The sequence below is a fragment of the Crocodylus siamensis genome, chromosome 14 (assembly GCF_052110815.1).
Source record: "Crocodylus siamensis isolate JL-2025a chromosome 14, ASM5211081v1, whole genome shotgun sequence".
NCBI classification, from domain to species: Eukaryota; Metazoa; Chordata; order Crocodylia; family Crocodylidae; genus Crocodylus; species Crocodylus siamensis.
The window spans coordinates 7,641,119-7,668,646 of NC_143408.1; the positions used below are offsets into that span (position 1 = coordinate 7,641,119).

At 48.0% G+C, this 27,528-nt stretch overlaps 1 protein-coding gene across 1 annotated transcript in view; it reads right to left on the reverse strand.

Annotated features, from left to right (window-relative positions):
• Positions 1-2,639: 2,639 nt before the first annotated feature.
• The window catches only part of ONECUT3 (one cut homeobox 3), a 64,152-nt gene continuing 39,263 nt past the window's right edge, over positions 2,640-27,528 (reverse strand). The window contains exon 2 of the mRNA XM_090027323.1: positions 2,640-2,984. Within this exon, the coding sequence (XP_089883449.1) occupies positions 2,692-2,984 (293 nt within the window). The 3' untranslated portion in view covers positions 2,640-2,691. The remainder of the gene's footprint in view (positions 2,985-27,528) is intronic.

Consider the following 27,528-nt stretch of genomic DNA (forward strand, 5'->3'; position numbering starts at 1 on the left):
AAATGTCTTTGCATCCTTGGGGGCCTGTGGAATTTACTCTTTTCGCTTCCCAAACCAAGGCCCCTTCTTGGCTTCTCAGCCCTTGAATACTACTAGATCGGGTTCAGGAATCCACCATCATCATCGCCACCACGTCATGACAAGACAAGAAGAAACAACTTTAGGGGAAAGTCGGTGGCGGGGGGGTGGGGAATTATATTTGCTTTTCCTTTTTTGTGGTTTTTTTTTGTCGGCAAAACACAACATGGCGCCTGCCATGTTCTTTCCTTCCTTCCTTTTCTCTCTTTCTTTCTCTCTCTTTCGCTCTTTCTTCTCCCAGCTCTCTGTCTTTCTAGTAGTAAATTATGTTTTATTTAGTTGTAACCATATCACTCTGACCCCCCCCCCCTTCACCCCTGCTTCTGGGTCGCCCCCTCCATCCCAGTGATCGCTTTGGTGAGACGGTACGGGGAGTCCTGATAACCTGCTCAGACCATTCTGGTAGGTTAGTAAATGATTTCTAGGTTTATTTCTTTCCTTCCTTTTTTCCTTCCTTTCTTTTCCTTTTCAATGTATGTATGTATATATATATATATATTTTATATATATATATATATATATATATTTCCTTCTTTCATTCTTTTCAGCAAGGTGCCTCACTGTTGCACAACAGATCATTTTCAAAGTAAAGTGAATAGAAGAAACTGTAGCACTAGATCCAAGATGGTACTATTTTACCCGCATCAATTCAATATTGTCCCTTTTTTTTATAAAATTTTTCCCATACGTGGAGGAGGGGCCATTTCCTTCTCCCCCAACCTCATCTTGTCTCCTCCCCCACCTCCACCTCTCCCCAAGGAGGCACTGGAGTTTCATAAAGAGGCATTGGGGGTGGGGGGTTTGCTTGGTTGCTTGACAGCTGATCTTAATTGTTTTGCCTTGTGATTGCTTTGTATATGGCACAAGTCACCATTTAGAGATCAGAGGAAACGATAAATTTTGAAGCTAGTACCATCTCTCTAGGATTTCGCATTTAAGGCAGGTTGTTAATTGGCACAAAAAAAAAATCTGTCGTCTTTTGTAAGTTGCCGGTCTTTTAGTCGAGCTTTTTCTAGGGGTCCTTTTTTTTTTTTTTTTTTTTTTGGTTTTATTACTTTTTTGTTTTATTTTTCCCTTTTGATCTTTTTTTGTTTTCTCACATATATCTCTATATTTTGCAACTAGATCCATTTTTTCTGTTGCTGTTTTTTGTTTTCCACCGTGCACCATTGTTGATTTCAGCAGGGTTTTGATTTTTGGTTTTCTTTCTTTGGTAACAGAGAGGAGGGTAGGGAGCGGGGCGGACAGTATGTGTATTACCAGTGGGGGGAGACACAAAGCAGACAAAACAGTGCTTTGTTTGGGTTCACTACCAAACCAAAATAAAACAGAAAGAAAGCAGCGAGCACTGCTGGGCTTGACCGGCCTCACCGGTCCAGTCCCCAGGAAAGATCAGATCCTGCAGTCGAAGTCTTTCCTCGTGGGTTTTTTCAAACAACTATTTTTTTTATACCCGATTTATTTCGCTAAAATGTGCTTCTTGATCTGCTTGAACTCTCGGTGACACAGTGCAATTCAACTTTGCACCCTCCTCTGCTGGCTCCTGTGTCACCATGCTGTCAAAGCAAGGCCAGCAGGGGAGAGGGTGGGTGCTGTTTCTGTATTAATGTCTCCACATTTTCCTTAGGCTTGGAATTTCTTTGGAAGGAATCCCAGAAGAAAAGGAGTCTTCTCTTGGGCTGTTTGCTTGTTTTCCCTTTTGGACCTTCTTTGTGCACTTGATGTCAAAAACCAGTAGCCGCAATGGATGCTCTTGGGGGCTTCTCAAAGGGTTGGATAACTGTCTTCACAGAAGGTACTTATTTGCCTGAAGCTGTGGGGTGCACCTTGTGGGCTTCTCAAAAGCATCGAGATGCCTAACTCCCAGGCATTTCCTTATTTTAATGGGAATTAGTGGCGCAGGTGCTTTTGAGCTCCCGCTTAGTGCCCATCTGCAGCATTAAGCATCTAATACCTTTACAAATATGGGACTTGAGACCTCTGCTCTCCTATGTAAATGCTGGAAATGTGGAGAGGTTGGCTGCTCTCCTTTACTGAAATCGTATGGAATTTGGTTGTAAATGCATGAGCTGGAGCCCGTCTCTCAGGCCTCAAATCTTGTATCTTATCCTGTGAAGGGAGAGGCTAATAATGTGCCGTTTAAAGGTGAGCCTAGTAAATACATCAGAGCGTAGGGAGACATGTTTGGGGAGGGATGCACCCTCCTTTGTTGGCAGAAGCAGGAGAGGGCTTCTCTCCTCAGTGGCTGGATCACGGGGAAGGAACAGGAGGCCTCAAATCCTGTGTGAACCGTGAGAGTTGCAAGGATGGTTTGGACTTCAGGTGGTTTGGGCATCGCTCGCTCCACTGGAAGTTTCCTCAGAGCGCCAAGAGAAAGGAAACTGCCCCTCTGCCATGAGCTTCTTCTCGGACTGGACTATGAAAGCAAAACATGGGAGTGTAGGCCAAAATCCGGAGAGGGAGGCCAACTTCCCTGCAGCACCCAAGAGCACCCATCCATAAGGTCTGGGTCAGTTTGACTTGTCATTTGATTGGTGCATGTGTATAAGTGTGTGGTTGGATTTCTCATGAGGAAGGAGTGGTCAGGGGTTACAGAGGGGCCAAGAAGGAACATCATGCTTTGGAGAAAGTGCTTGTAGAAGAAGAGGGGACCCCGGGGTTGGTGCCAGGCTCCTCCTGCCAGCGGTTCATGCACCGCCGGCGGGCGTTCATGAAGAAGTTGCTGACAGTATTGAGCTCCAGGCCCAGCTGCTGCGAGATGGTCATCTGCATCTCCTTGGAGGGACGCTTGTTCTCCTTGAAGATGGCGATCAGGGTGCGGCGCTGGAGGTCCGTAAAGACCAGCCGCTGCTTCTTGGGCTGCAGGCTCCGGTCTTTCTGCTGCTCCTGCTCTTTGCGTTTGCAAGCTACACATTCAAAAGAAAGAACATGGCCATTAATTGGTGCAGGATCCCATTACTCTGTGCTCCTGTCTCCTGGCTCTACTACAAAGCCAGGCCTCTTACTACCTGCAAGCCTGAGTTTCATCGTCCCTGGCTTCTGCCCAGCTCCCTGCCACCTCTCTACCTTGTTCTCGTCCCCTCCTCTCTACTATTTTCTCTTCAAAAGAGACTCCAGCTGCTTCCATCACTTGGCTGAGAAATGCCAGGGTGAAGACAAGCCATGCAAAAGACTGCTTGGAAGCCCTTGGCAGCCGGCATCTCACGGGAACTCTCAATATCCCTTTCTGGTAATAGGGCTGGAGACAGAGGATGCTTGTGGTCTGATTTTGCTCCCACCCTCTGGCAATCTGGGACCTCATAATTTAGGAACGGCGTGAGTGCTGGAGGTGGCCATTCATCTTGTGCCAGCATGCAACCCCTAGTCGCAGATTCCTTAGGCTTCACTGGCAGCTTCTGCTTCGCATTGACTTTTGTTGCTGTCTGTTGACTTCACTGGAGGACTAACAGTCCCAGGAACCAGTGCATCAACAGACACATTGCTTCACCTGTAACTCTCTATGAAGAGGATGGAGATAGACTGTTCTCTATGGCTGTAGGGGACAGGGCTAGGAGCAATGGCCTTGAAATGCAGCAGAGGAAATTTAGGCTGGAGATTAGGAAGGAGGAACTTCCTCACTATGAGGGTGGCCAAGCATTGGAACGGGCTGCCTAGAAAGGCGGTAGCATTTCTGTCTTTGGAAATGTTCAATTGCAGGTTGGAAAGACCCTTGGCTGGGATGGCCCTGCCTTGAGCAGGCTGCTGGGCTAGATGGTCTCATGAGGTCCCTTCCAGCCCTGCTTTCCTGTGGTCCTATGTGACATGGCCAACTTGAACCAGCACAAAGTGGCTGACATTTTTCAAATGGACTTTTGCTCACGCTTCCTGGTAGGCCCTAGTGCTTCTCAAAGCAAAATGATGCAGCAGCCATTCTGCTCTCAGCAAGGTCCCAGAAGGTGGATTTCCCTTTGCTCCCTTTCTGCCCATGGACTGGACTGAGCAGCTTTAAGGTCCAGGAGATTTCAGCTTCCCCCACTGTCTTCCTTATCACGCTCACTCCCTTTCCTGCCCTATTCAATCCCATTCCAGGGGAGACACGGATGCACTTCTGTCCGGAAGAACCAGCTTCTAGAGTTAAAAATCCTCCCACCCTATCTCGGCTTAAGCAGTAGGTCATGAAAAGAAGTGCTTTCCCAAAGTGGGGAGTGGGGGGTGGCACCGGGCTGATATGTGCTGGGGGGCAGGTGCTGGGAAGTAAAGGCCTAATACATTTCCATGCTATGTGCAGGGAGCAGAGGAGAAGTTAAAGACATGAATATTTACATTCAAATCTACACAAATACCCCCACGTTTACTTTTTTTGGAGGGTCTTTTTCATGACTTCTTTGTAGGAGAAGACTCTCAACAGTGTAAAAAGACCAACTTGACACAGACATTTTTTTCTCTGTATTTGGTAGTAGCTACGATTTTCAAAAGTGCCTAAGGGCATTATTTTAAAAAATCTCCAAATGACTTAGAAGCCTAAATTCCATTTTCAAGAGTCACTTATGTACTTAAGAGCCTAATCCTCATTGAATTCAGTGAGACTTAGGCTCCTGAGGACCTTATCTTTACAGGATTTAAGATATATAGGCACCTATTGAGATTTTCAAAAATTCCCAGACAGCCAAGTCCCATTAAAAATTGTCCCTCAGGCCTAGATTTTGTAAGTTGTTTAAGTGCCTAACTCCATGTGATTTAGGAGCCTAAACAGTGGATCGGGATCTGGCCATAAGTCAGTTATTAATGGAAACGGGGAAATTTGGCCTATAGTGACTTTCAGCTGAATTTATGCTCCTAAATTTCTGAAGTATTTTTGAAAAATTTACTCCATTGCATTTCAGTGGGGTTTGAACACCTTATTCCCCTGAGCTGCTGCTTTGCAGCCTTTACCTGGACCCTCCTGGCACTACATAGGCTTCTAGGACCACTAATCCAGATCAGAGGCTCTGGAACCACTTCTTGCAATCCAATAGTCTACACGGGGGCTTGTAGTCTGCAGGCAAATCCACTGCTCCTGTGGATCTGGAGGCTGCCATTGTGTGCATGTGAGTGTTACTAGGCATATGTGTCTGTCTGGCTGCCCGGCTGTCTGTCCATCCGTAGTTTTTCTGAACTTAGTGCTGTCATTTGCCCCTTTCATAGTATCAGCTTCAGCTCAGTCAGACAGGTGGCACTTTACAGAGGCGTAGCCAGACAGCTCAACTCCTGGGAGACCCGGAGCAGCACTAGCTTCCAACAGTCACAGCAGTATGATCAGCCTCCACGTTGGTCATGGCTATTTTTGCACCCTTGCCCCCCACCTCTCTTATGCTACTGTTACTTTACTCCAGTTTTCAGTTCACTTTCCCTGAGGGTTGGTCAGGTTGTGCAAGCACAAACCCAAGGGAAAGGAATAACTTCACTGTTCAGCCTCAGGAACCCTCTGGTGGTCCTCCCTCGGGCCACCCAAGTCCTGGAGAGGACAAGGACAGTTACAAAATGAGCCTTGGGCATCCATGCAGTGTTGGGAGTAGATCTGAGTCCTTCTCTTTCAGAAACACAAGGGCTAAATCATCAACTTTGTAAACTCTCATGGCTCGGTTGAAGTCAAAGGACCAACGACAGTTTAGAGGAGCTGAAGCTCTGGCCTTTGGGGCTCTGCCATTCGAAGAACCTCAGAGGCAAAGAGCTTCCCCACTGCGGAGCTGACAGAGGTCCTCGGTGGTTCAGGGAGTTGAATACTGTACGACATCAGAGAATCAAAGTCAGCACAGCACCGCTTCAGAGAGAAGATCTCCCTTCCGGGACCAATGGGCAGGCTCTGCGTATGCCTTAACGTCTCACGCAAACATGCTACAGGTCCCATCAGCCCTGGTCCCAGGCTCACAGCAGAGACCGAAGCAGAGTTGCTAGAGGCACTGGGGTGGGTACAAGGGGGATGTCCCTAGAGCAGGAGGATGCGATGCCCTCTAGTTACAGGCTACTCAGCAGCTCAGTGGGAACTAGACTAGACAGAAGAGGAGAGAGCCCATTGGGTCCTATTTCTATTGCAAGATGGAAATTGTTTGAACAACAAAACCAGACCGAGGAATAGGGGTTTAACTGGTGCAGTCCACTGGATTTGAGGGCTAGGACATCCCTGACAGCCAATCAAAACACTCCCTTTGGAGTTCAGGTTGCTAAAGTCATCTCATAGGCATTTGTGGTCTTGCTTTGCTTTATACCATGAGTCCTGCAAGGTTTGCTGTTATCTGTCCTCTTTGAACTGCATTCCTCAGCGGTGGGCTCTCATTTCTCCATTAATTCACGGTTGTGTCTTTATTTCCAATATCATGTAGTAAAGGCTACGTCATTCTTTGCCTTGTCATTAAATAACTTTATAGGGTTAGTTCAGGATGTCCATAATGTTAACAGAATAGTGGACTCTTGGAGAGTCATCCCAATGCTTTGGTTGGGGGGTCTTGTGACAGGTTACACCATTTGCGTGTGTCTATACTTCAGTTGTGTTATGACATGTGCTACTTAACACAGTCGTAGGATAGTTGTGAAACATTTGTTCCATGATCCAAGCACTTCCTTCTAGCTGTGTTCAAACTCAGTGATAAAGTCTAGGCCCCTTTCTCCATTGTTCTGTGCCTGGTGTGCTCATTTGTCCCATTGCAGGGTGTATGTAAAAAACATCCTTTCTGAATTAGCAGCATTTTACATCCACTTCGTACAGGTGCAAATGACTGAGCATGCACACAGGACATTGGAGAAGTCAGTTGGACTGTCCTGTTTTTGCTGGAATGCGCAGTTGGGTGCATTTCATTATCCTGTGTTAAAACAGGAGAAAAAAATGAAAGGGTAGACACATCGCCAGAGTGAACAGTGAAGATTGCGATGTCTTGTGGTTAAAGAGATTTTGAGTGAAGGCATTATAAGCCTGCATTTCCCCTGTCTTGGGCCTCATGTGATCATTTATAAGGTAAGTGTAAAACATTATCTGAAGAGCTGCATTTTGTACCAGCTTTGTGCAAAGTAAAGAGCACTGGAGAGTCAGGTGAAGAAAGCTCAAATGACTCTTCTGTTGAACAGCGAGCCTGTTAATTCACTGCAATGAAATTTTGCTGAGTATTAAGACTGCTTTAAAGGTGAGCTGAAATGAATTAAATGATCCCAGATCATTTTTAGAAGCTATGTAGAGTCTTAGGGACTGGCTTAAGGATAAAGAGCCTTTCATTTTGCATGCAGGATCATTGGCATGTAGACATCTAACTGCTTCACGGTGGGTGAAAACTTCATGAATGTCTAAGATTATGTTTTGAGAGAACTACTGCAATGCCGAGTCCTGTTGGAAACCAAGGAGATGAGCTTAGCTCCAAAGTGTGGTATAAGTTTGACCTCGACTCTACCTTGAGGTACAATCTACCTGTGCCTTGCATCCCCTAGGACCTTACACTGTGATAGCTATCTCAAGTGAGCTGTTTCACTGTATCAGCAAAGCTTTGTGCAGTGAGGACGTGGCCTAGGGGACTTAGGAGTATCAACCCTTATGAAAAGGGATGGGCTTGAGGAGCCAAAGTCATACATGCCTTTGAAAATGTTACCATGCCTAACCGGCATGCGTACTGAGATCTCTACGTGCTATGGTTTTGGCAGGCAACTCACAGCAGGGGCAACATTAAAAGATTTTCAAGCCAGAAAATCGGATTACAATAATTGACTTTAATCTCCCGCAGAGCATAGGCAAGGCGATTCTACTCAGTGCTTCTTTCAATGAGCCAAAGAGCTTGTGACCGAACTAAGGCGTATTATTTGAAAGGATACTCATTCGTCATTGAAAGAATCTAGGTGACGGAAAACCTACCACAACCTTGGGTCAGCTATTCATCACCTTCCCAGTTGAAAACGTGCTCCTTACTTCTAGCGTGAACTAATGGCAAGTGGCAGCGCAGCCCATTCCACATCTGTCCTTTATGAGGAGGCACGACGAACGTGCATCCTTATTGCAAATTAGTTCCTCCAACTTTTTGGGAGAGGGCACTCGTTTTTATGATTTCTTTTTTCCAGCTTGCTTTTCTCTGCTCATTTTAACTCTAGGCACCCTGAGCTAACACTGTGCATAGATACATTTGGAGGTCCATCACTTCCAGCCCATGTTGGGTAGATCTAGAGCTGATAACCAGATCACTTATCTAGTAGTTATTGCCTATTCTCTTGTTGCTGGGCACAGACACAAGCAAGTTGCAAATGGATACATTAATTGGTGAATTTTTAGACATGGACCGGTTCCAAATCCTTGCATCTTGGATTTCTGTTGCTTCCTGCTGATTGGTCATATTTGCCACATGGTATTGATTCTTTCCCCTGATTGCCTGAGTGCTCAGCTCTAATTAGGGCTGCCAGTTTACAGGAGACAACAGATTTGCCCAAGCAAAATATATCCAATTCAAGCCATTTGGTTTGGGGCAATAATGGTTAGCAGAGAGCATTTCCCCAGGCTTTGCCAAAGGTCCTGAATCCAGCTGCCCTTTTTTAAAAATTTTATTGGAAACAGACATTCTGGAGAACAAAGACATTTTTAACCCTTTGTGGTACCAGGTGGAGTCTGGGTCCCATGAGGTACCTCAGTCAAACAGCCAGCAGATGAATGTGTTAGTGAAAAACCTACCCTATGACCATCAGATGCTTGCAAAAAGAACAAACAAAAAAACCTTTTATAGAAAATTTGACTTTTTTCCAGACATGAATTAAAAGCAAAATCAAAAAAACCCACAGGCGTGCACAGTCCGAGCAGTGAGTGACATATTGGCTTTGATCAGCTCCCCTCAGCCACCCCCAGCTCCCAGCTCCCAGTTCACTCCATTCATACGTTAGTCCAAACCTCTGCTCACTCTCAACACTGCTGCGGGTGAAAGCTAGAAGCAAAGGGGTGTGCAAGTGTGCATCGGGCCAAACCGGGGTGTGGTACAGTGTAACTGTGACGGCTCCTGCCTTTTGCTGAATATGCCAATGTAATGGACTGTATCAGCGAGACCCCTTCTACATGTCCTCCCCATGCAGTCCTCCAGAACGCAGCAAAGCAGCAGTATTGACATGTTGTGTTTGCAGTTAGTTGGAACAAAGCTGCGTCTGATTGCCGCAAATCATTGATGTGGCATAAACAGCAAAATAGGTCAAGGATCTTGTCTCGCTTCTTGATGCCTGTGATATAATGGTCTTTTTTTTTTTTTTGCCCATTGAATTAATAGAGGCAATTACTTCATAGCCATCTCGGTGACAAGGTAATATCCCCCTGCACTCAAGGTGAGAATGAATTTGTATGGCAGATGTTGGCTTTCTGTTGGTGATGGTTGCTGTGTAGCGTTAGCATTACCTACCAGTGAGTTTAAGGCCTGCAACTATCCACAGTAGGTCCTCACTTTTGCTCTGTTTCATATATCTTTGCATAGGAGACACTATTAGATGTGCTAGGTGTGTTAGGTGTGCTCTCCGAGGGACAGGTGCAGGTTGTATTCACCCCAGCTATAATTCCAGTGAAGGGGTGAAGTTGGCTTATAATGGCTCCCATCTGTTGGCCGCCTTTCACATGAGCTGCATTGGATAGACTGAGAAAAGTTAATCAGTGTTTCAAGTTTTTAAACTCCACATTGGTTTCCACTCAGTTATGCCACGTGTAATAGCCAGTGACTGAGAGCGTTGCTGGAATTCTGCAACTCAAAGGCAATGCTCGTTAGTACGGCTATTCAAGAGGATGACGGCTTGTTGGAAGAAAAGACTTGGGTTCTCTTCTTGGCGCTAATATTTTTCTGTCCGTATGATGTTGGCCTTATCAGGGTACTGGACTGTGCTTTGGTTTCCCCAATACTGAGCCATTTAGGTTAAACATTTCAAGATATATGATTGAATGAATGATATCGGTGAAGGGGCAAAGGTACTAAATATTTCCCGTAGTACAGTATTATTTTATCAAAGCAATACGCCCTTCCATTACTACCATGATCAACAATAGCTAGAACTGGTCAAAAAATACAACACATCGGATATTTGGATCATAGGAAAATATGGCTGGAAGTGACCTTACAAGATCACATCTAGTCCATCCCCTTGCTCAAGGTAAGATCGTTCCCAGCTAAACCACGCCAGACAATTGTCTGTCCAATCTGCCCTTGCACATGTCCAAGGATGGGGATTCCACAGTTTCTCTAGGCAGCCTGATCCAATGCTTGACCACTTGGACTCCTTCTAACCTGTCCACATCCTTCTTGATGAGGAGGACTTTGCACTTGTCCCTGTTGGATCTTATCTGATTGATTGTGGACCGTTTTTTCCAGTCTGTCCAAGTCATTCTGGCTCCCAGCCCTGCCCTCCAGAATGGCTGCAACTTCAACTCAACTAGGTGTCACCCACAAATTTGATAAGCTTTCGTTCCACCCATTATCCAAATCATGAATATATATTTGCAAAACATCTTTGCAATTTTTTTTGTTAATTTATCTCTTTTGGGGGTGATTTTTTTCATTTACTGTGGCTGCCTGAAAAGCTGCACGGTTTCTTCTGGAACATTTCTGCAAAAAAGGAAAAAAACCCTCCAAAAAACAAACGCCTCTCTCTCTCTCTCTCTTCCCTCTCCTCCCTCATTCCAATATTAAAGTTTGTAGTATTTTGATCACATCTAAATAATGAATTAATTGTAGTTAGGTATCATCTGGAGACCTTGATCAGGGGTTGGGATGCCACTGTGCTGGGTGCTATGAAGACTTTTTGGTATTGCCTATACTCAAGTCATGTATAGCTGCAGCTCTACATTAAACTCCTGCTGTGGGCATGTTTCCATTGGTGTGAATTAATCCTGTCTGGGAAGAAAATAAGGTCCTTCTCTTCCTAGAGTGGATCCGGCTAACTACAGGCCCATTAGCCTGACTTCTATCCTGGGGAAGGTTCTTAGAAAAGTTTATTAAGGAGGCCATCCTTGAGGGACTGGCCCAGGCTAACATCCTAAGGGATAGCCAGCACAGGTTTGTTGCGGGTAGGTCTTGTTTGACCAATCTCATTTCCTTCTATGACCGGGTGACCTATCACCTGGCCAAGGGAGAAGAGATTGATGTCATATATCTTGACTTCAAAAAAGCCTTTGATCTGGTATCCCATGATCACCTCTTGGCCAAACTGCCCAGTTGTGGCCTTGGCTCCACCACGATCCGCTGGCTGGGAAATTGGCTTCGTGGTCAGACCCAGAGGGTTGTGATTGATGGCAGTCACTCATCGTGGTGCCCTGTGACCAGTGGGGTCCCTCAAGGCTCTGTCCTGGGACCCATACTGTTCAACATCTTCATTAATGATTTGGACATTGAAGTCAGGAGTGGACTGGCCAAGTTCGCCGATGACACCAAACTTTGGGGCAAAGCATCCACGCCAGAGGACAGGCGGGTGACCCAGGCTGACCTGGACAGGCTCAGCAAATGGGCAGACGAGAACCTCATGGTGTTTAACACCGAAAAATGCAAGGTTCTCCACCTTGGGAGGAAAAACCTGCAGCACCCTTATAGGCTCGGCAGTGCTACGCTGGCTAGCGCTATGGAAGAAAGAGACTTGGGGGTCATCATTGACCACAAGATGAACATGAACCTGCAATGCGATGCTGCAGTTAATAAAGCGACCAAAACGCTGGCTTGCATCCATAGATGCTTCTCGAGCAAATCCCGGGACGTCATTCTCCCCTTGTACTCGGCCTTGGTGAGGCCGCAGCTGGAGTACTGCGTCCAGTTTTGGGCTCCACAATTCAAAAAGGATGTGGAGAAGCTTGAGAGAGTCCAGAGGAGAGCCACGCGCATGATCAGAGGTCAGGAAAACAGATCTTACAATGACAGGCTGAGAGCCATGGGACTCTTTAGCCTGGAAAAGCGTAGGCTCAGGGGTGATCTGATGGCCACCTATCAGGGGTGACCACCAGGATCTGGGGGAACGTTTGTTCACCAGAGCGCCCCAAGGGACGACGAGGTCGAACGGTCACAAACTCCTGCAAGACCGTTTCAGGCTGGACATAAGGAAGAATTTCTTTACTGTCCGAGCCCCCAAGGTCTGGAACAGCCTGCCATCGGGGGTGGTTCAAGCACCTACATTGAACACCTTCAAGAGTAAATTGGATGCTTATCTTGCTGGGATCCTATGACCCCAGCTGACTTCCTGCCCCTGGAGCAGGGGGCTGGACTCGATGATCTTCTGAGGTCCCTTCCAGCCCTAATGTCTATGAAATCCTCTGGTTTCTATCCACCTGTTCAGCAACAGCAATGGTGCTATGTGAAGTCCTGAAATCATTTAATTTCTACAGACTAATATTTGCCAAACATTTGGCCACCTCTCCTTGCCTCAAACCCATAGCATCTCGGTCCTTAGAAGGCTTCCTATCCAAGATCTAGCCAGGCCCAGTATTGCTTAGTTCCTGAAAGCAGGTCCCTTCAGTTCATCATAGCCACTGATAAAGCCTCTAAAAGCTTCTAACGATCTAGAGTAGGAGTGCTTTGCTTTAAGCATACCATCGTGTTATACAGGCATGGGATGCCACTGCCTACATGTACACAAGTTAGACAAACAAAATTAGCTGTTATAACTTATTTCAGCAAAAATAAAAAAGCTGGTCTGGTTAAAAACATAGCTTGGCTGCTATAACTGCAGGTACCCATTCTACCCAATAAGTGCCTAAATGACTTAGGTGCTTAATTGCAATTCTGTGCCAACATGCACAAGTATTTGAAAAATCCATTAATGCACCTACTTTTGTAACACACCATTATTTTACTCTTAAGATCATAGAGACCTTAGGATCTAACCCTACGGTATCCTAAAAGAGCAGTGAGGAGGAGCAGCCACCTACGTTTTACATTAGCAGTTTTTCAAGGACCTGGACAGGGTGGCATTTGGGCACCTCAGTTCAGTGATGTTACTGGTAGACTACAGCCTGGCTCAAAGTGTAGTAGCAGAAGCACCAGGGGCATTTGCCAACACAACTATGCCAATCAGAAATCACACATGACCATACAGCTAATACAGGGATGTGGGCCAAACTTTGCAGCGTAGACCTGGCGTAGATTATACTGCAGCCAGTCCCTAAGCAGTTGGTACCCCAGTGTGCACAGCAGCGCTAGTCAGCATCGATTGCTGTGTAGATGTACCAGCTACCTGGCCTGGAGTGAATGATATGGGGTATTATACTAGCATCTAGTGGCGAGACAGCAGAACGGAGAGTTGAATACAGATGGCTGTCCGGATGGATGCTTGTGTAGTTGACTGGGTACATGTCCAGCAGCACCTGTAGGGCTGGTTTATTGGGGATCAACTCTAACGAAGCTGGAAGCCCTGGAGAGCCTCATTATATATTTGTATATGAAAACAGAGGTATTTTCAGGTTACAACATTACCATCCCAAAAGCATTAAAAGATGCACAAAGGGACACATCTATAAGTGCACTTCAATGTGCATTAGCCTATTTTAATGAGTGTCACAGAAAAACCCATGCTCTTTAGCTAACGTGCATTAAAATAGGCAAATGTGCCTTTTTCTAGGACCTCACAATGGAGGGTACTTTATTTTTACATATGCCCTGAGGGCGGATGGGGGTGGTGCTTTATTTAGAGAGTCTCTGACAGCTTTTCTAATTAAACCGCTGCTACGTCTCATGGACCAGCATCCCCATGCTTCAAAATGGTTCCAGAGACGCTTGAACTAAAGCTTGTTCAACGAACTTTAGGTAAGGTGCCCCCATTTTTGAGCATGGGGCTGCTGATACGTGAGATTCAGGAGGCTACCAGAGCATGGCAGTTGCCATGCTCCTACAGACTTGATTTATCGAGTCTGCTCAGACACTGGACTTCCAGCAGGTTGGAGCAGCTTCCGTGCTTGTGTATAGGCACCCAGAAGGGACTAGATTTAATGCGCATTACCTAAAGTGCATTAATGAACATGTAGATGTGCCCAGTATGTTTTATCATCTGAGTGCTAAAGGTTTCAGGTTCCTGGTTCATTCCCTGCTATTAGTCCACACTGAGCTTGCAGTTTACTCATGATGATAGAGGTAAAATGAATGAGACCAAATTCTGGCCTATGGTATATCAGAAAATAGCCAGACTTGAGTCACTAATGCTGGCATGAGCAATGCCACAGGCCTTAACAGTAGCTAGATGAAACAAAAACATTAGTTTTGTGGTATTTGTAGTTGAGTGTCGGAGCTTTTTGAGTGGCTAATAATATGCTTTCTGGAAGATGACTGTTGAAATATTAATCTAATCACAGGACTCCAGGTGCTGGAGTTGGCCCCACCATAGCTATGCTATCATCTTCTGTTTTCACAGACATGGTGATTTTTTCAAAAACATGGTGATCTCACTACAGAGATATTTAATTCTTCTTCTTCATCCTTTAGTAGCACCTTTAGCTCCTGAGACAGACAACTTTGTATTGGGTGCTGTGCACATATAGAAAGACAATCCCTGACTCAAAATGGTCATGACTTAAGTAAAAAATAAAGGGAAGTGATATGATTGCCGTTGCACAGCTGAGCCATGGAGTGGCAAGAATAAGGTGATTCCTTCAAAGCTGCACTGGCATCTGCGATGCAGCTGGGGACCTGGGCACACAGACAGGTTCCCATGAGGCAGAGACAGCAGAGCCTTAGAGCAACTCAGCTTCTCTGCATGAACTGCCTATGTGCACACTACCCTGTGGTATATGAAAGGTAACCCACAGTCGCTTTGCCTTCTTACCAGGAAGATTTCATTTACTGCGTAACGAGAACCTGCACACCTGGCACACCGTGAGCCCCAGCTTTCCTTTGCCATACGGTAACTCGTTCACATGCCCGGAGGCAAGAGATCTCCAGACTCTTAATCTGCTGCGTCAGCCAAGACAGCCCGCTTTCTCCCAGTGTGATCCTATCATCTGAGTGCTAACGGTTCCTGGTTCAATCCGTGCTGTCAATCCACACTGGACTAGCTGTTTACCCAAGATAGAGGTCATCTGAATTAGACTAATTATGTGGCATAGCAGAAAATAGACTTGAGTCACTAATGGTGAGATTTGAATAATGATATGTTTTTTGCAGGCATTAAGCACAAAGACTTTTAGCAGGGAGGCCTACAGCTTTAATATGAGGGGAAACTGAGGCACAGGACATAGGCGATGCATAGAGGTGCCACGTGCCCCCCCTGAGATTGGCCCTCGCTGGCCAGGGAGTGGGGGGGCAACAGCTGGTGCCCCCCTTCAAGAATGTGGGGGTGCCAAGAGAAGTGCCAGCGGCACTTCTGGGTTTGCCCCCTGCTGGTGATCAGCTGCTGGGGGACCCCACCCCCGCCTGGTTGGCGATCGGCCGTTGGTGCCCCCCCAGAATCAGGAGGCACCAGCTGCCCGTGGCACAGGACAACCTAAGGTCATTTATCAAATGCAAATGGCAGAGCCAAGAATAGGAGACAAGGGCTCCTGACTGACAGTCCAATGTGTTAACCATTGCACCGCCCCTACCCACTTTTGAGGACCCCAGCTTAACAGGCCTGGTAGGGAGGGGACACAAACAGAGACCCTGGCATGAAAAGCTGGAGTCGAATGGATCATGAAAGCGCGCCCGGGGTTCCTTCTGCATTTCTTTATTTATTTTCTGCTGAGACCACTTTGCACATCTCTTCCCAGTCAATCTAATTACAGCTCCGCGCAACAAAAATCAATAGTGACTCTCGTCAGATCTATTTACGACAGCTCTCTAAACCCTGAGCTGATGGATCTTTTTCATATTTCTCATCCCTGGCCGCTGCTTTCCCAGCCAGGCTTTGTCTGCTCGGATCTGGCGGTGAGCTGTCTGGGGTGCTTTTTTTCTGTCGCGGAAGGTAAGTGAGCCCTCATTGTATCACCTCGCCGTGGAGGAAGGTGGTTTACCGTATTTGCACAATCTCCCCTGACATCTTAAGTCTCACGAAGGTGGGACTTCTAGGACTGCCGGTTAGGCGTGGCAGCCGATTGGCACCGTGTGATGCTGCAGTAGTCTCTAAAATGGTGGGTTGTGGAAAGGGCAAGGAAGAGGCCATTGCACATGGATCTGAGGACTGGTTTCCCACCTCACGCTGCCCAGAACAGCTGTGGTTGAAAATTCAGGCCCCTTTCTTCTAGAGTGATTAGCAGACTTGCAAGCAAATCATTTCCCTTCCAGAATAGCAAAGCCACAGGGGCAAACCCTCTCGGAGAACAGTCCATTTTTCATGATCTGTTCTGGTCCAGTTCCCAACAAGGGGATTGTCAAAGGAAGGTGCCGGTGGGGTGTAGGAAGAGTGGGAAACACAATGGCCCTGGCTAGTTAGGATGGGTTTGGGCCTGTAACGATGTCCTGAATATTCAGGCCTTTTAATGATTTCATATTGTGCTGCACACACATGCAAGTGAGGAAAAAGCAGGCTTTGTCCCAGGAAGGACCAGACACATTTGTAGAGTGAGGATGGTTTTGTGGACTGGAGCTGAATTCAGTTCCTAGTCCTACACCAGGTGGCCTGTCCTTCACCTGGAAAGCAGGGATTTGTGGTGTTTTAGGGTCAAAAAGGACCTTTTGATCCTTTTACCACTTTACACTTGTATTGACCACTTGCTTTTGACTAGCAGCGGTTTTCAACCTTCTTTTGTGGACCCCTAACACATTTTGAATGGGGGTGTGGATCCCTTTTTGTAAGTGTGGGTATTCACATATTTCTGATTGATCATAGTCATCTTCAACAGACCCCATAGACATAGTCTGCAGACCCCCACTGGACTAAAGCATGCTCATGTTTCTCTTGCCCATTTAGAAAATAAACCATTTGGGACAGGGTCCATCTCCATCTGTTTTGACACGCCATATTGACACACCCAAGCACACAAATATCATGAACAAGGCCTCAAACATCTCAAGATTGGTTTCAAAATGATGAGATTTTAAAAAATCATGGATTTTTAGGTCCGGTGATTACCTTCCTCTGTAGCATGGAGCATGGCCCTCCACCTGGGATCTCTTGAGCATATGTTAACACATATATTTACACAAGCAGGACGTTGGCTGCTGTGGTCCCCCTTGCTTCACTGGTGGCAGGTTAAGGTGCTGTGTCTTGTGTCAGGGTTGATGGTAGATTTACTAAGAGGTTAGATTATGGATAGTGTAGGATGGTTTGGATAGGGCTGATCCTGCCTCAAAAAGCGGGTAGGACAGATGACCTCTGGAGGTCCCTTCCAGCCCGACTTCTCTGATTCTGTGACACTATATCTAGCTCAGCTCTGCCTTTCTGTTTTGTGAGTGTGAGCATATGCTTCCCCTCCTTTTCCCCCGCTCCAGGAGAAGCCAACTACTAACTCCACACCGACACTTACTCTCTATTTCTGTTTCAAAGGGCAAGATGAGTATTTTACCAAGTGGATGTTCGGGCTCTAATTACTTTGCCTGCCAGTGCTGTGAGTTCCTGCCTTTGATTTATTAAGCATGTGTGAGGATGATTTCCCTGAGAGTTCGGCATTTGAGCAGCACATGAGCTGTGGCAGATCAAGGGACGGGGAGCAAAGTCTGCATGTGCAATGCATAGAGCCCATTTTCTCCTTTCAAGAGAAGCCTGCAGTCTTCTTGGTGGGATTGCTGAACATGGGCAGATGCCGGGGCTTCCAGGCAGATCCAGCACGCCTTGCTGACTGCCTCAGTGCTAAAGCAACAGGCCCTGCACTACCCCGTCATGGCCGTGGGCCCCACCTCTCTTCTCCCGTCGAACTGTCGCACCTAATTCCAGCAGCGGGTTCATGGTGCCCACGTGAGGATGTCCTCTCCAGGCATTCAGCCACACGCTTCTGCTACCAAGTTTTGTGCAGCTCCATCTGGCTGACATTTCATGCAACTTAGGAGATAAACTGCAGTTAGCCTTTGCTTTTTAAAGCAGCAAATTTAGGGCTGGTAAGAAAAAATGCATTCATCAAAAAGGAATTTTGACCCCCAAGGGATTTTCACAGAAAACTAAAAATGGAGGGGGAAGGGTTTTTTCCATTTTCTATCAAACTGTTGTGTTTTGTCTTGTCTTTAACTGAAGTCCAATTTTTACTTCCTAAAAAGGGGTTTCCCAAGCTGTTTATTTTGTTTCTGTTTTGAGGCTTTCCTGAAAGATGAGAGTGGGAAATGTTGATGAGAATAACAGGTTTTTTTTTTTTGTGAAAAAGATTTGGCATTTTCCAACCGCCACTACTCACGCGTTCGCCGCATCCCTGCCGCCTGCTCCACACTTCTGTGGTGGGGCTTGGAAAGAGCTGAGACCCCTAAAACGGGACTTGGGGGGGACTTTAGACACCAAGGCCAGAACTGGCATCTGAAAAACACCTGCTCACCTGCTGCTTAACTCTGGAGACACGTCTGCTCACTGGCCACTTCCAGTTTTGACTCAAACAAACGTGCATGTGGGCCTGCAGTTCTGCATCACGTGCGTGTCCAGAACTGCTCAGGTCTGAACAGCTCAACCCCTGTCTAACTTATGGCCCAAAGACATGCAGCATGCCCCCATGCCCCCAGAAGCAGCACATCCTGGTGAGACCGTTCCTGAAAAAGCCCTATTTGTCCATGATTTTCAAAGCTTACAGGGGGACTCTCGTCTCTTATGGGGGGGATGAGCTCCCCTGTCATTCAAACCCTGGTTGGGGCAAGGGTGTCGGACTCACCCCTCCTTTAAGGCTGGATCTGGATGTGGTTGTGGGGGCAGGATGGGAAGTGGCACATGGGTTAATTCAGCCACTGTCATCCCCAAATGATCTGCATATGTAGGCTTTTGATAGCAGGCCCCATCCCTGCTCCCCCTGCTCCCAGTTTCCTGGCTCCTCTGGGACGCTGGCTGGCCAGACGACGCAGCTCTGAGAGCTGGCTCCACCCCTGCTGTGCGTTGGACCCCCTTCTCCCCTTGCTTTAGGAAATAAAACTAGAAAATATAGTTCAGAAAAGAATGTAAAAGTTTCATGTCAATGGCTCATGGGCTAGAGGTTTCCTTCTATGCTATTAAAATAAATAGTCAAAACCATTAAAAAAAAGGTTGACGCCCAAAGAAAACAGTTTGACCCACAATAATTTTCCCCCAAATTTTTAATTTGCTGCAAATTCTGAAAATGATCATTTCGGGTCTGACTTGGAATGACATTTTTTTCAATCCTTTTGAAATTGCCAAAGAACCGGAAAATCCATTATTAGCCCAGCTGTAGTCCTGCGCTACGGATACTGCCATATCCGTGGCTTTCAGGCAGTACAGCATTGTAATTTGCAGTAATGATTTTTTGGTCTTACTTTAAAAGTCGCAAGTGATAGGAGCCCCCCTCTTTCCCCTGGCAGACTGTTCTCCTAACTAATAATCTAACTATCAGGGAGGTTAGTCTTTGATTGTCCAGCTGTGTGAACAAGCCACTGTTATAAAGGAGCTACATGACACTGCTCCAGAAATTTGCATTTGAATCAAATCAGTTCAGTTCAACATTGGAAAGCCAAAAGTTGCTACTTGCCCAGCACAAGAGACGCTACCTTTCCTTGGTAATCCAGTTGGCTTTGGAGGTCAGAGGCCTGGGGCCTGAACCTGATCTACCATATTTACAGCAGTGTGAAAGGACAATCAAGGCTACAGCCTATGGCTTTCCTCTGCTACATGATGCTGAAGGTGACTCTGCAGGGATCCAGGTTAACAACTGAACCAAGATGCCATTTCAGACGAGCTCAGTTTACAAGTAAAAACTTATGTGGCCCAACTGCCAAGCCCACATAGTCCCTAGGGCTCTGCAAGCAAAGCTAAGCACTGTCCTTCCTCAGCGTTACCTGCGACAAAGCTTCTGGAGGGAAGACCATGTCCTCTGAGACCCCAGCACAGCCCTTACGTGCATAACTAGGCAGCGCTAACGGGGCCTGGAGCGAGCCCCTCCATCCTGCCCAAAGCAGCAAGAGCCTCTGGCTCTTCTGTTGCCTCTGCAGGGTCAACAGGCATCGAAGCCCCCCAGCATCAACTCAGCAGCCCTGAGCATGAGCTGCCCACAGGACGCAAAGCTGCCGGCTGAGTAGGACCACTTTTCCAGTTACTCAAGGAATCCGAAAGGACAAGCCCTCTGCTTCCCCGCAGACGGGTTGCAGCTCCCGTGTCTCACGAGTGTGCGGGGCAGGGTGAGTTTTCCTTGACTTAACCTTGACAACTCCAGGCAAAACATCCCCCAAATCATTTCTAAAGGGACATAATAGAGACAATCAAATGGCTGCTGTTCAGAAGCTCTGATTATGCCTCCCAGCGTGAACTTCACTAAGCATTTAACTAATACCTGATGGCTTTCCAGGCTGCCACAGGCTGTCAGACAGCGGTTTCTCTATTATACCTACAAAACCTCTGTTTTCTCAACCCCAGCGCTCTCTCGCTCTCCATTCATCTGCAATACAACCTGCAATTTTCTGCCCACTTTGCTTAAGTGCTGATGATTTGTTGAAATCACAAAAGACAGCCAGGGGCTTTCAGTGCCCACATGCTGGCTGTAAGTGAGGTTAGAAAAACACCAGGCTTTCTCATCCCCACTCTGTCAAACAGGCTTGGACAGGCATGGGGAGAAGCCTCAGTTGAAGCTGGGGGAGCACTGGACAGCTCTGGGGGTTTGTCCGAGCATGTTCGGTTGGGAATTTGGGTTGGGAAATGGGTTTCTTATGAGATGCCTGGTGCGCCCTGCTCAGACATAGTGGACTCCTAGTCATTTGAATCCCTCAGGACTCAGCAGTGGTATTTTTACTACTTGAGGCACCAGCTTCCCATGCAGGAGACTTGAGTTGTAGCCACTGGCCTGTTGGGTCACTTACATCAAGTCACTTCACCTGCCTTTGCCTCAGTTTCCCCCTCTGCAAAATGGGAGGGATGATCCAAGTCCTTCATAAAGAGCTTGGATGAAAGTGCTTGGTATTATAACTATTGGATCATATATGAGAATCGCCTTTATCAGGCTACTTTGGTGATTGGTTCTATGTACAGTATGAAAAATATATGTGGGTTTCTTTAATGCTAATTGAAAATATCCAATTTGGGGAAAATTTGGGGGGGAAATGATTTTATCCTTCCGATTTTTTTGAAATCCCAAGCTGTTTAATTTTCCACAGAACTGAATTTTTTTTTTCCCTGGAGAAACCGTTTGCTTTATAGTTTGAGTTTGAGTGTAGGAGTGATGTCAGGAGCTGTGATGGACTAGGAATTATATGAGAGGCAAGGACTTCTTCTGGGGTGATATTGTTTATTGGACCAACTGCACAGTTGGGATAAAGTTAAGATGAGCTTTTGAATGCAAGGCACGCTCACAATCAGTGAAGTTATGGAAAGGTCCCGACTTCCAGATCCCTTCCAAGCTGTAAGATGCCACGAGACTCGCATCATTCACAGCGAGCTCCAAAGAATAAAGTTTGGGTTCTGCTTTCTGTAATATGACCCCTGGCATGTTTGCCGACTAACTGAAATCCAGATTGGTCTTCATATAGAGAAATAGGCCTGGCACTATGTAGGGTCCCTTTTGCCAATAGTGAAAAAATATGAAAATGACCACTGAGTGGCAGTATAATCTCTCTCGCTCTCTGCCTCGCACACCCGAACACACACTTAATGTAGCATTAGCAAATAAATTTCTTGGACAGAAAGCCAAGCAGGCCTGAATAGCTCATCGCTTTTCTGGGATGCTACAAAATACACGCACATGGTAAATGTCAGCACCTGCTCTGAAAGTTTTACCCTCTAAATGAGTGGCTCTCAACCTTTTTAAACTCCAGGCACCTCCTTGGAAAATGCCAGCTCTTCGTTTTCACTTGTTTTTTTGGCAATGGAAAAATAACGGAGCAATTCTTCTGTTGCAAAGAACTGCAAAAGCCTGCGGCGGGACAGAATGGTTTTGACACTCTGCATTCCTATTTGAAATTGCTGGGTTTAGCTCCTGTACTATATGTAGGTGTTTGCCCACTTCACGGTGCTAATATTGCCTGGCGCCCTGCAGCGCCTTTAAAGGATCTCATGGCACCCCAGGGTACTGGATCACCCTGGCTGAGAATCACAGCTCTAAAGACATGAGCAAGACGAGGCACTGAGAGAAGTGGCTCACCAGAGGTCACATTGCAGGTCAGTGGCAGAATCAAGTGGCCTTTGCCCCCCCATCCCCTTCCCTGGATGCATACGTCTCTGGCGGTGCAGTCCAGAGTCTTGGGACACATCCGGTCCTCCTTGGCAGATGGAGAACCTCAGGGGAACAGGCCTACAGAGGGCAGGGAGTTGTGCTTTTCTAGCCACCTGACTGTAAGTCAAAGACCAGGGTAACTGCATTTTTACAACAGCAAGCGTCAAGGGCAAAAACCACACAGGGTTCCTATGTGTCTGGCTGTGACAGTCCCTCATGGCACCTCCCAAGCCCTGCAGACTGCAGTGCGGTGCAGCTTTGCAGCTCCTGAGCCCCAGCTCGGCTTTCCTTTCCTTGGGGTGTATCAGCCCGGTGTGCTATGTGTGTGCTAGGTAAGCCCCCGGGACCCGCTGAAGTCCTCGCTGGGATGCGGCCCTGCGTGGGATGGGCTGGGGCAGCCGTCTTACAGGTTGCATTTCCAGGCAGCGTTGCACAGGCCAGCCGGTTGGGTAGGGCAGGAAATTCCCATGTCCAGCTAAAGATACAGGTGAGCTCTTAGGAGGCGCAATAATGTAAGTGCAGGGAGCTGTCCAGAAACAGAGGCTCTCACACCAAGCAGCAGGGGATTCCCAATGGCCCCAGGCCTGAACCTTTGTGCTGTTGCTGCAGCACAAAGCAGGGGGGCTTAGCATGGCCAGATCTGGCCCTGACAGCTCCTTCTCACTGCCATATGACCTGGTGGTCTGCAACAGGAGGGACTCTGCTGGTCCCATGCTGTCCACTGCAGCGATGGGGACAGAGGCCTGTGCCCGGAGGTGAATCCAGCCCAGCTTCCTTGGTAGCAAAGCATGAAAACAAGAGGGGCCAAGTCCAACTGAGCTGCCTGCATGTGGCTGGGAGGTATTTTCCCACTGGTTCCCTGGGAGGTGCTGGAGCACGCGCTCCGATCCCGCGTGAGCCCCCGGTAATTGGTATGCAGCCTGAATGCTCTGGCAATCCATGCTCCCGGGCAAGCTGTTTGCAGCAAAGCAAATTAAATCTGCCTCTCAACTCTGCAAATGAGGACGTTAGATGATACAAGGGGCTCCTGCATGCATCTCCATGGGCATTTCCCTTTCTCAGAATGGACTCTGTCTTGGGTGGAAGAGGCCGGGCTGAAGATGCCAAGGAGTGAAGGCCTCTGGTTGTCCATGCAAGTATCCAAGGCAAAGCTCTTCCACACGGTGCTGTCTTGGGAAGGGGCTTCAAATGGGATTGCACCCTGGGATGGAGGGCATTCAGCTTACGTGGCCCAGGCCATCTGACAGAAGACCTGTGCCAATCGGTGCCAGCTGCACTGCAGTTTCTAGGGTGCGGATGCATGGGATGGAGACCTACCAGCCTGTCAAAGAGCACAGAGTGACAAGATGTAAAGTCTTTTGTTGGAGACTCATGCTAGGCAAAGTTAAGAGAAGGAAAACCCAGGCCCACAGGCTCCTGGGTCCCAACATTTGGGATCGGGACGGATCCTCTCAAAACAAGAGTCCCCGGTCCAGCCATGTCACAGAGAGGCTCTATTTCCCCAAAGCATGCTGGGAATATCATTGGTGCTTTGTGTGGATGCTTCTGGCAGCAGGGTTTCAGGGAAGATGGCCTCACTAGGAGCACAGGAATCGCATGTGGTCCTTCCAGGTGCAAATTCAGTGTCTGACAGTGGCCAGAACCAATGCTTGGTTCCTAGACAGCACTTCTTTTCCCCTTCTCATTGTTTGACAGATCAAGGGAGATACCTGTACTCTTCACCTTATTCTGATACCCATTTTAGAGATGGGGAAACTTGGGGCACAGAGAAGGACGTTTGCTTGAATCTTCTCTGTGAGTCAGTGGCAGAACGCGGGTGACCTGAATGAATTCAAGGTCAGCACTCTCCCCACTAGGCAACTCTGCCAGCCAGGTGAGGATGTTGCAAGAGCCACGGAGGATTTGGGGATGCTTTGCTTGCAGGCAGGCTCCCTGCACCTCTGGCAAAGGCAGCTCGGTTTGTGCTCTGAAGCAGGAGGGTCTCCCCACTTCTTCCGCTCACTGGTGGCTTTGCCTCATTCTTACCCGCCCAGCTCCCAAGCCCAAAGCACACTAGGAGATGAAGGCAACCTCCATCCCAACTCAGTATGGGGCCTGGTATTGTAGGGAGGCAGAGACTAGGGTCTCGTCTGGCCCATTTGGGATGAACTGTGCTGCCACTGGCATCAGGCGTGGGGGGGCCCATGGGCTCACAATTGTCCTTAGCTTTTGGATGGAGGCATGCAGGGGGCAGGGTGTCCGTGGCAGGCTGGGAGTGGGGAGCAAGTTCATTTTTTTTCCAGGCAGATGCATGCTGCTCTGCTGGGTCCTGCGTTTCAGAGCAGCCTTTAAACAGCAGCAGAAATAAGTGTGGGGAAATGGCTTTGCAAATCCTGCGGGTGCCACTTGCATGGTGAGCTCCTGGCCCAGCCCGGCCCAGACTGGGCAGCGGTGAGGTCTGCTGGGGAGCATGCTGGGTGAGAACTGGACTTTGAGGAAGCCTCCGTCCCTCTGGTCGTGCAGTTTCAACGACACAGGGGAGACAGGCTTGTGCGAGCTGGAATTTTCTCTTGGAAGAAAACAGGAAAATATCTCAAACGTCGGATCATCCTGTTTTGGCATCTCCTGAAGGAACAAAGGAAAAAAAAAGGGGACGTTGGCAATTGCATCCCAGCTGCTTTGTCTGATCTGAAAAAACCCAGAGTGGCTGGCTGGGGTTTTCCTGATGTTTGGGGCTTTCATTCTCACCGGCGGTGGGATCAAAAAACCCATCCTGGAATGGCACTGCCACCTTCCCCCGGCACTGATGAGGTCTGAGGAGGAACATCAGCTCAGCCCCTGCTCTTCTGGCAAAGTCACCGTCCTGCTCTGAGCCTCAGTTTCCCCTCTCACCGGCTGCCTAGTTTAGACGGAGCTCTGCAAGGCTCTCACTCTGGGTCTGTACAGCACCTCGCACCCGGGGCACCTTGCACTCGGGGCTCAGGAACCGGAGATCCCCCGTTGTCTCCAGTGCTGGCTGATCTCTTGTTTTAATCTTCTTCCCAGTCAGTGCTACTTAGCGTGACAAGAGCAAATTGGTGCTAATAAAGTGCTGGAGGAAGTCAACTTGGCAGGTGACTCCATCGGTGCCGGAGAGCTCTTGGCAAGACGTGTCATGGGGGAAAAAATCAACCTCCCTCTAGGGAGAGAAGAGTCCCAGAAAGCGAGTGAGTGGAGATGGGTGGACTTTGGATAGTGTGTTGGGAGGAAGAATGGTCTAAATGCCGTCTGTGGCTTCTCCTCCCTCGTGGAGGCTCGGCCCAGCCCGCTTTCCGGGGGAGGAACCCGACTGTCCTGCTGGTCGTATCAAGGGGTTACGTTGCGGGAGCAGAGGGGGACAGAGCTGTGCAGGGAGCGGTGAATTTTGAGACTTCCCCCTTTATTTTCACTCTACTTGGGAACAAAACAAACCCCTGACACTGCCAAACTCTTCCCGGAGGAACAATCCCCCCACAAATTGTTTTGGGTGGATGCAAGTGCTCTGTCTGGATTTTAGCCTTTTACCCTTACGTTACACTCTGCTTGTCCCCTGTCATAACTGGAACTGGAAACAAAAGCCCTTTTGAAGTGGAAAAAAATGGAAACTTCATTCCAAAGCTGTCACGGGAGGATTTCGGTGTTGTTGGATGTTTGTCCTCCTGCAGTGAGTGAATCGGGCCCAATCCACACGACTTCACAGCGTTGTGATTTCAACACAGCTGCATTTTCCGACGGCAAACAGTCCCCTTCCATCCCTGAACCAGAAGGGCAGGCTCAGTGCAGACCAGGAGACTCGTCTTCAGTCAGACAGTCACTAATCCAATCCACGACTGTCAAATCCAGACCAGAAATGGAGACTGTTGTGACAATACATACTTAGGCTTGGTGCTAAGGAACCAGAATAGCGAGGTCTGTCTGCGTCCATCGGCCTCTAGAGAGAGTCCTCTTTATTCTTCCCAGCAGCCAAACCTTGTTTCTTCCAGGACAGAGCCTGCCATAGAACAAGTTTACCTCTTGGCTCTGCCACTGACTTTCCCTGTGACCTCGGGCAAGTCCCTCCATCCTCCTGGGCCTCGGCTTCTGGGAAGCACCGAGCTGCTGCAGAGGGCAATGCACTTGAGCCTGACACACTCAGGCTTGAAGAGTGTTTCCAGCTCCCAGGCTGGTCTCTTAGAACAGACCGTTGTGCTCCACGGACAGGACGGGGGGCAGGAGGCCTGTTCCTTTGCAATGTGTGAATTTAGGATACACCAAATGGCTTTTGACAAGTGAGCAGATCTTTACCCAAGTCTCTTTTTCCCTTGCACGGTCTAGGGCTGCCTCCTGTTTAACTGTCACAATGTGACCTTGTGCTTTGCCAGTTGTCACACCCAGCTGTGTTTTTCATCCTTTTCATAGACTGGAAACTCTTTGGGGCAGGGACGACTTTTTCAGTGCATGTGCGCAGAGCAGCGTTGATGGCGGGTTAGGATCTGTGGGTGCTAGTGTCGTCATCCTCCTCCTCCTCCTCCTCACCCCAACCCCACTGCCATGGCACCAAGATTCGGCTCTTAATGATTTCCCCGAACCTGAGAAGCCGAGCTTGGGAAACATCATCGTTCAGAATAACCCTGGAAAATATTTATCCCTTCTGAGCCAGTCTCTGGAGAGAGCAGACATCCAGAAAGGACACGTTCCAATTATCAAGCAAGGAAACATGTCTTTTTATAGGGGCGGGAGAAGGAATTGACAATTACCCATCGTTCCTGATTAATATCTAATCTTTCCAGGCGTTCTTATCAGGCGTGAAGTTGAAAGGCCTTTAGCTCGGCCTCCCTCTGGGTTGGAGCGGATTCATTTCTCTAATGGATCTTTGTATTCTGGGCGCTGAGCTTCACTCTCTGAAATCTCCCCAGTCAATGGCAGAGCTCCCCGAACTGAGTCAGGCCCTGGGCAGGTGTACAGGGCGCTCCCATAGCCTGGGTGGATGCACTACCCCTGTGGGAACGGGAGAGGGCTCCAAGAGCTGCTGCACCTGAGCTCACACAACACCTCAGCTGGGTTCATGGCCTGCTTTCTGTGCTGGCTGGGTGCTATTTAAAAAGCTCTTGTGGGAGAGGCAGGCTAGAAGGGGTGAGATGACTGCAGCAGAGATGCTGACTACTAGCTGCAGGTGTGATCTGCAGGCACCTTGTCATCTGCACTGCCCCATGTTCCCGGCAGGGGTTGGGATCATATAGGTGCATTTGCAGATGCTGCTTCTTGAGCTACATGTATGAATTGCAAGCCCAAAGTGAAGCCTG